The following is a 9489-nucleotide window of genomic DNA, read 5'->3' on the forward strand; positions in this document are numbered from 1 at the left end:
CCTTTTTCATTTCTAATTTTTGTTATTTGGGTCTTCTCTCTTCTTTTTTTAGTTAGCCTTGCTAATGGTTTGTCAATTTTATTTATCTTTTCAAAACATCAACTTTTTGATTCATTGATCTCATATCATTTGGGGGATTTCTATTTCATTAAGTTCTGCTCTGATCTTAATGATTTCTTTCCATCTGCTGACTTCGGGTTTGGATTGTTCTTGTTTTTCTAGTTCTTTAAGGTGAAGTGTTAGGTTGTTTACTTGCCATCTTTCCATTCTTCTGAAGTAAGCATTTAATGTGATAAATTTCCCCCTTAGTACTGCTTTTGCAGTTTTGGTATGATGTGTCATTATTTTCATTAGTTTCAATAAATTTTCTGATTTCCTGTTTAATTTCTTCTTGGACCCATATGTCAGGGTACTATATATACACACACAATACCACACACAATGGGTGTGTGAGGTGTAAAAGGAATTAATACTATCACAAGTGTCTTACATTTTATATGAAACAGTACAATATTAATTCTAAGTAGACTCTAATAAATTAAGGATGTATATTATAATCCCTAGAGCAATCACTAAAATAAAAATAACACAAACCACTTGAACTAACATAAAGGATTGGATTACTAAATCAGACCCACACAAATAGAGATCTTACCCAATATCAAGCTTTGCTGATAATTTCAATGGTACAATCAAAAGACACAAATGAAGAAGAAAGATGTCTGAGACATCTTTTATGACTCTCCAGGTTCATTCTTTCCACATCAGGCATGTACTTTCTGGCCCAAAGTAATAGCTCAGTGAGATTTGCAGATTAATTTATTCAGCAGGGAGAATTGGTTATGAAACATATGTAGATTTTATATCCCAGAAGGTCACCTAATTTATGTGACATTTTCTAGGGAGTACATTCCCATAAATCCAGAAACTAAGTTTATTTACTTAACAATCCTAAATCAGGAACATTCTGCTAATATCCAAGTATAAAGATTATTTGCCTAGAAAATATTATTAGTCTGTTTGCCACCAGGTTCAGTTAACCTCGTCTTTACAAGGAGATTAGACCAGGTCACCTGCCTTCTTTCTTTTTCCAGGAGCACCTCCCCAGAATCAGGAGAGAAATGGATCACAAAACAGATGCTTTAACTCATCTACCCCAGCAGCATAACTAAAAATCCAATAAAGGAATTAAAGTAGAATGTTAAAAAGGATTTGATTAAATTAAAGAAAGATAGGAAAGAAGGAAGAGAGGATGAAAGCAGATGGGGAAAATGAAAATGCAAACACACCACACATTTCCTAGCTCTGTCAGATAAAAGGGCCTGGAAACCATGATATGCAGTAGCAGTGAGCACACCAACATCCAGATTTTGGTTTCTAAACATCATTCTCCAGTAAACAAGAACAATTCATGGTGAAAGCCTTCTTCCAGGGCTGGGGCAGGGAAAGTACAAGAAGTTCCAGATGAGCTAGAAACATATTGTTGCACCAGAAAGTAAAGAGGTGCTTAAAGAATCATGGAGACATAGCAGAAAGATACAGGAGCCAACTCGAAGGGGCTCCCACTAGCTAAATCTGGAACAATTTGAATGCCAAGGTAAATGATAGCGATGGATTATAACCTATTGAATAAGATGAGAATTCACAAATCATACTGACATAAATAAGTAAATGAAAAACCACATGAGGAAGAATGGAATGCTCTTCCTTACAACAGAAAATACCGACTAATGAATGTGGAAACACTGGTGGATGCTGACCAACAGATGCGAAAACAAGTGGGTGAAACAAGGAACAGGATATTTACATAGTTTCAAAGTATCTCCCTACAATTACTTATTAATTATAAAGAAAAAATAGTAAGTCCGCAATGGAGAAACCTGTTGAGCATAACCTTAACCACGTCATCAAACCTAACATCGCCATTATTGGGACAAACTGATGTCAAGAGGCTCCCGATACAATGCAGTGAGAAAGACACACCATCGGCTCTGCGGTACTCCTGCCAAAAGTGCATATCCTTAGTCTAATTATGAAGAAGTACCAGGAAAACCCAAATTAAGAAACATTCTTCAAAATGTTAAGGTCAAAAAGCATAAAAGAAGACAGAGGAACTTTTCCAATTTAAAGGAGACTAAAGGGACGTAACAATTAAATAAATGCAATACGTGATCCTGGATTGAATCCGTGACTGGGAAAAAAATAGCTAGAAAAAAATCATTCAAACAAAAATGGCATTTGAAGTGTGGGTTAGGTAATCTCCTGGGTTTGATAAGGGTCCTTGCTCTTAGGAAACACACACTGGCATATTTAAAGGTAAAGGAGTTTAATATCTCCAATCTAATTTCAAATGGTTCCAAAAAACTAATACGGATATGAGAGAGAAAGGGAATGTGAATGCAAGGCAAATAGAGCAAAATGTAAACAACTGGTCAATCTAGATAAAGGGTATAGAAGAATGTGTACAACTTTTCTGTAAGTTTAAAATTATGACATTTAATTTGGGCTAACTTGTATGTGAAAAAAAATTAAGAATCATAAATATTGGCTCAGCCCTGTAAACTAACAGACCTTAATAAAATCAGCTGAAAGAAGGGTTAAGAAATTTCTAAACACCCACACCCAAAAGATAAAACTGTGGTTTAAAAACATCATTTAAAACTGACAAAAATTTCTTTTGGTCTCTGCAGAAAAGAATCCAAGGTTGTTCTTCTCCGCAATGTCACACCCCTCCCCGTGGCTTGGCGGATCAGCAGCCTGGAGCACCTGGGCGATGACTTCACTGTATCCACGATGCAGGGGACCATCCCCGCCACGGCTGAGTACAGCCTGCATGTGCATTTCCAGCCATCCAAACCTGTCAACATCAAGAAGGCTATTCGGTTGGAGGTGAGGTTTCACACATCCACAGACTCAGTCATCAGAATGTGTACACATTGGGTTCCCTGACACACCACAGACACACAGCACAACACACACACACAAAGCCAGGTCTTCTGTTATGTACTCCCATCTGAAGCCCGTTTGACATCCCCAATGTATTTTTCACAAGTGCAAGCTCCAAAAAGGCAAGATTGCTCATGATGGATTTCCCAGTGCCAGGAATGGAGCGTGCAGTCAATGCAGAATAAATGAAGGAATACAGTGAATAGATGAAGGAATAAAGGGCGTTACTATTCGTAGGTAGGCATCAGATTCCTAACTTCACTCCCCCACGCCTAGTCACCCATCAGATTCCTTTCTCAGTAAATGTCACCCTCCACCCTGTTGCTTCCAACAGACACCTGGAGATCATCTTTGATTCCCTTTCCCTGACCTCCCTTCCAACCCAGTCCTCCAACAAGCCTCCCCAGTTCTGCCTCCCAACGTATCTCCTTCCCATCCACTTCTTTGCCTACACTGCTACCACCACCCTTGCCCAGGCCACCTGCAGCATCTCTCACCTGGACTTCCGCAGAGGCTCCCTAACTGTTTTCCCTCTTTGCATTCCCCCCAAGCATTCGGAGGGATCTTTACAATGTCAGGTCAGGTTACTCCCCTTCCTAAAGCACTTTGCTGGCTTCCTACCGCAGTAAGAAGAAAGTCCAGGGTCCTCACCTGCTCGGAAGGCCCTACCTGCCTCTGTATCTCACTCCACCCTCACCGTCATTCGTTGGCTCCTATCATGCTGTCTCTGCTCTTCCCTGCCTTGGCCTCTGGCCTTGCTGCATCCATGCTAGGAATCTGTCCCTTGGATCTCTGGAGAGTTGGTGCCTGCTTTAGGTCCGCTGAACATCACTGCTTCATCTGGGCTTTTCTAGTCATCCCGTTGAGGGAATCCCCTGTTATGTGCAATCCCTCACCCTGTCTTCTATCCTCCAGAGCACTTTCCCCTTTCTGACAGTATCCTGTTCCTTTCCTTACTTTCTTACGTGAACTACATTAGGGCAGGATCTCACCTGTCTTATTCACCATCTATATTAGTTTCCTAGGGCTGCTGTAACAAATTACTACAAACTGAATGGCCTAAAACAACAGACATTATTCTCTCACAGTTCTGGAGGCCCAAAGTCTGAAATCAAGGTGTCAGCGGTGCCTTACTCCCTCAGAATTCTCTAGGAAAGAACCCTTCCTTGCCTCTTCCAGCTTCCGGTGGCTGCTGGTGTTCCTTGGCTTGTGGCTGCATCACTCCAATCTCTGCCTCCGTCATCACAAGGTCTACTCCTGGTTTTGTCTTCTCTTATATCTCTTACAAGGATACTTGTCATTGGATTTAAGGCCCACCCAGATAATCCAGGATGAGCTCATCTTGAGATTTTTTTACTTAATTGCATTTGAAAAGACCCCTTTTCCAAATAAGGTCACAATTATTGGTTCTGCGAGTTAAGAAGTAGATAAACCTTTGGGGGAACCACCATTCAACCCACTATCCCATCATATCCTCAGTGTCTAGCACAGGCCCGGAGGTAGTAGAGTCTGTTAAATGACTGAACAAACGAATGAATGAATATCATTGACTTAATGTTTGAAGTGACTCTGCAACATTCAAGAGGTCGTCTGAGCTTCTCTTTTTTTTTTTTTTTTTTTTTTTTTTTTTTTTTGTCTTTTTCCGTGTCCGGCAACGGATCGCAACCCTCAGTGTTGCCCCCGTACCGGACCGGGGACCGGCAACGGGATCGCAACCCTCGGTGTTGCTCCCGCGCCTCGCTCAGCCAGTGAGCGGGAACCGGTCTGTATGTGGGATCCGAACCCTCGGGCGGGAGCATCGCCACGCTTCCCAAGTGGCGCACTTATCCAGTGCGCCACCGGGCCGGCCCCTGAGCTTCTCTTTGAATACCTCCAGGGACAGAAAACTTACTACCGCTCCAAGCAGCCTGTTCTCACTTTAAACAGCTTTGTTAATTCTTCCCTGGTTTGAGCTCAGATTTCTTCCTGTAACATATATGCATCAATCCTGTTTCTACTTTTCGAGGCCAGTCAATGGGATTAGATAATCTCTCTTATCCCCTACTTATGACAGCCCTTCAGATAATTGAAAACAGATATTGATAGCATCATTCAATCCACAAATGTGTATGAAGCCCAGAGTGATGGTCAACATGGTTAGCACCAGTCTCTGCACAAGGGACCCAAGCCCATGGCTGCTGGAGGGTCCCGGAGTCCCCCGTCTATGCCAGCCCCACCCTTTAGTTGCTGAACTGTGGGGAGTCCAGGGGTTCCCATGGTGGGGGGCTGCAGGAGCAGGCAGCAAGGGCACACTTGGAGAGGTCATTGTGGCAGCTGTTTACTAACTGGTACAGAAACATTTCTGTATTTTAACAGTTGTTGTGACCATCCCTGTGTGTCCCAGTCAAACAGCAGCCTGATTAGGGCTCTGCACAAAGCAGAGTGGGTCTCCCTGAAGCCCCCCAAAGTGAACTACAGCTTCTCTTCCTCAGATTATATTCCTTCAACATCTGCAGGAGGAAACCTCTTGCTTTCTGGTCTCTTTGGAAAGTGTTCCAGTGAACTTGTTTATTTTATTTGTGTACCTCTTAAGTTATCCTTCCTATTTTCCTCAATTACCAAATTTAATCCAACCCTCCCAAGTCAGGGAGCAAAGGAACTAGAATGCTCTGCGTACTGGGTATCTAGCAAAGAAGGGGATGTATAAATGCAGTCAGCCCTTCTTGTCAGCCCTGCCAGAGGGCAAGCCACAGAAGAAGATAAAACTCGTCAGTCCAATTTGCTCCATGAAACACTGACAAATGTCTGGTGAAAGAAAAATTGAGGGCCGGCCCGGTGGCGCACTGGATAGTGCGCCGCTCAGGAAGCACGGCAGTGCTCCCGCCCAAGGGTTCGGATCCCACATACGGACCGGTTCCCGCTCACTGGCTGAGCGAGGCGCGGGAAGCAACACCGAGGGTTGCGATCCCGTTGCCGGTCCCCGGTCCGGTGCGGGGGCAACACTGAGGGTTGTGATCTGTTGCCGGACACGGAAAAAGACAAAAAAAAAAAAAAGAAAAATTGAAAAATTAAACATTGAGTTTGGTGACAGCTGCAAATTTCCCCTTGGCACCCAAAGCACGTATAATGGGCAGTTGGTGACTTAGTTTTCTAAATGGAGGCTTCAGCAGAGAGGCGGGTGGTCTCCACGTAGATATAGCAGAGCCACACCCGTGGCCCAGTAGCTCTTTCCCTTAATGAACAGACCCTTTATCACCTCCCAGTTAGTCTCGGAAGTCAACAGCCACGCCAGGCTGACAGCTGGCCCCAGGACAGAGGCTCCTCAGAATGGTGAGGGGGGGTGTCACCAACAGGGTCACAACAGAGGGTCAGTGACCAACTGGAGCTGTGGGTCTCTATGGTAGCAATGTCCATGTAAATACAACATTTGCATTTTAGAGAAACATTACACACTCTTACTTTGTATGAAAAATTTAGCACTTTTTCCACAGGGTAAGTCACAAAGAACAGAGCAATGCAGATTTACAGGTGAGTAAAGCAAGAATGGCTTAGAGTATAAAGGTTTTTCTATTTCAAGTGTCAGAAAAATGCTCTCCAGGTTTATTTGGTTTAAAAGTTCCAAAAAAATCACTTTCCTGCAATTCCTACTCACAGCGCAAACCTCAGTAATGTAGCAACAGTCATGAAAATAATTTAAACCCAGTAAGAGGACAAGAAGACAACGGCAGTCCCTTTCTCCCATCCCTATATTGTGCATTCCTGAATCAGAGTGTTATGAGGGGCACGAATCCTGCCAAATGCTCAGCGAAGATAAAAGACCTACAGCTCAATACATTTCCACAACACTCCCTGCTATGTCTCCTTCGTGAGTCCCATTGCATGTTACACATTTCAGGCTCCAAGCACCTCCTGAGTCTTGTTTTTGCTGAGGAATTTTTCTTACCCTGACAGGTTTTAGATGCAGAGAATCTTGTTGGTGTTGTCCAGATTGAAAACATCCAGATCTTTGCAGAGTCCTATGACGTCGCCTTGGACATCACCTTCCCCAAAGGTCTGTTGAGCCCTTCAAGGAAAGACTTGTGTTTAGAAGTTGTGTCTTTTTGTGGAGTGTATTGATGTGAGGAGGAAGGCTGGTGCATTGTTAGTTCCGTGGTGGTTGCAGAGGAAGAATTCTGGCGAACAGTAATGCAAGTCCCAGAGTGACATTAGCAACATTACTACAAATTGTAATTTCTCCAATTGGATGTAACAAGGGGGTGGTCATAAATATAAAATTTGCAGAGCTCTTTTCTGAGCAGTTATTGGTAGCAAGCACACTTTCTGCCTGTGTGAGTCTTCTGTCACTGCCATGACAAATTGCCATGAACTTTCCAGCTTAATACAAATGTATTATCTTACTGTTCTGTAGGTCAGAATCCAAAAGGAGTCTCATAGGCTCTAAACAAGGTGTCAGCAGGACTGTGCTCCTTTCTGGAAGCTGATGGGGAGGACCCACGTTCTTACCTTGTCCAGCTTCTGGAGGCTGCCCACAGTCCTTGGCTTGTGATCTCCTTCCCCCATGTTCAAAGCCAGTGATATTGGTCCACATGCTTCTCACGCTGCCATCTCTCTGTTTCTCCCACTCTAGCCTTCCTCTTCTACTTTTAAGGACTCTTGTGACTACATTTGGCCCCCTAGATAATCCAAATTCATCTCCCTATTTTAAGGGTCAGCTGATTAGCAATCTTAATTCCATCTGCTTTCTTAATTCCCTTTTGCCGTGTAAGGTAGCAAATTCACAGAGTGCAGGAATTAGGATATGGATATCTTCGGGGAGAGGGGCGTTATTCCATGTATCCTAACACCCACGTTATAGCTCTCCCTTGAGCATGTGGTTGTCCATTATCCCCCCTTCTCCTAATAGGTCCCCTTCTTAGCAAGATTCATAGAATGTTAAAGCTACATGCTAGCTTATATGTCATTAGTCTATGTACAAAGATCTTTATTGAAGCATTATTTATAATAATGAAAAGTTGGAAATAACTTAAATGTCAATCAGTAATGGAATAATATTACTATAGGAATAATGTTGTAACTTATGGAACAGCCATATCATGGAATAGTATGCAGCCTCTAAGATCACATTTACGAGGAGTTTTTAATTATTTGGGGAAATGTTTATGATGCTAAGTAAAGCAATACAAATCTACATGTATTATCCCAACTCTGTAAATTGTACAGTTGATACATTTTTTTAAATACTGGAAGTTCTTGTTTTTTGGCTGGCCAGTACAGGAATCCAAACCCTTGACCTTGGTGTTACCAACACCATGCTCTAACCAAGTGAGCTAACCAGCCAGCCCCAAAATACTGGGAGTTTTAGCTGATGGTGGACCTGTAAAGACAGTGAGCCTAGGGTGGAACCCAGAGGGAGCTGCCCGGTTGAAATGGGTGTAAGAGCAGCATCTGTTGTGTGTTGACCAACACTCACTTGCAAGAGGCTTTTCTAGCTACAGTGTTTTTGGAAAACAAATTCTCTGGAATTGTCACTGTGGATTTTCCGTGTGAACTTCGGTGGGAAGTTCCCCTGCTTCTCGCTCCCTACTCACCCTCCCCACCTTGGCTCCTGGCCTCTGCAGGGGCTGAAGGAGGCCTGGACTTCGGGATCGTGAGGGTCATGGAGGAGGTGAAGCAGCCCCTGCAACTGAAGAACCGCGGGAAATACGAGATCACATTCAGGTAACCTGAATCCCATCAGGTGTGGGGCCATCCACATCCACTCATGGGAAATTCTTTTAAAAAGTCAATCAAGGAAACCATAAGAACTATGTCTGCTTTCTGCCTCCCTTGGCTTCAAATGAATGGAATTGCACCTGCTAAGAGAGCAGAGATTTCACACTGCCCTCAACTCTGCAGCTTAACAGGGATCTTTAAGGACCCTCTGAATGTACCTGGAGCCACAGGGGTCCAGGGGTGGAGGGAGAGACTGGAGGGAAGAAGCTGCAGGGAGGAGAGATCCTGGGGGTAAGAGAAGGTCTTGGGGAGGAGAAGAGCCCAGAGATGAGGGGCCTGGCTGCAAGCCGTCCTGCCCTTTTTGCAGCTTGCATCTGTTTTACAAGTAGGCCTTCTCCATAATGGTTCATGTGAAGAAAGGCTTGTCCTCTTTTGTAACTTTAAGAACCACTGTACTAAAGAATCCAATAGTGCCTTGGTAGAATACAACTCCAGCTTGTGCTCATCCCTTGAAATTAAAAATGAAACACTAAATCAGGGACTTTTCTCAGAAAGGAAAGGGTGACATGGGGCGAGGAGGTTGGGGAGGTCCCTCAGGTAAGGTCGCACAGCCCAGTTCATTTCTGGGAAAGGTCATTCTTCCCCCAGAAGAATTCACAGTTGACAAAGGGACATCCCCCTTGCAGACTTGGGAGAAATTTAGTGTATTCATGATCATTTTGTTTCAACTAAAAGAATGCTGACATTGGAGAGATCCCACCTCAATACTACCATTAGTTAGAAGGAATGAAATTGTAAATTGAAATAAATGGATATAAATAAAGCCAAATAAACCTAGAAGGCCACTGTCAC

The 9489-nt window shown here is 43.5% G+C and overlaps 1 protein-coding gene across 1 annotated transcript in view; it reads left to right on the forward strand.

Moving 5' to 3' along the window:
- The window catches only part of LOC103592481 (hydrocephalus-inducing protein homolog), a 66508-nt gene extending 57861 nt beyond the window's left edge, over window positions 1–8647 (forward strand). Inside the window, exons 15-17 of the mRNA XM_008575222.1 lie at window positions 2691–2889; window positions 6877–6976; window positions 8544–8647. Of these exons, the coding sequence (XP_008573444.1) occupies window positions 2691–2889; window positions 6877–6976; window positions 8544–8647 (403 nt within the window). The remainder of the gene's footprint in view (window positions 1–2690; window positions 2890–6876; window positions 6977–8543) is intronic.
- Window positions 8648–9489: the final 842 nt, after the last annotated feature.

Source organism: Galeopterus variegatus, unplaced genomic scaffold, assembly GCF_000696425.1.
Source record: "Galeopterus variegatus unplaced genomic scaffold, G_variegatus-3.0.2 Scaffold1157, whole genome shotgun sequence".
NCBI lineage: Eukaryota > Metazoa > Chordata > Mammalia > Dermoptera > Cynocephalidae > Galeopterus > Galeopterus variegatus.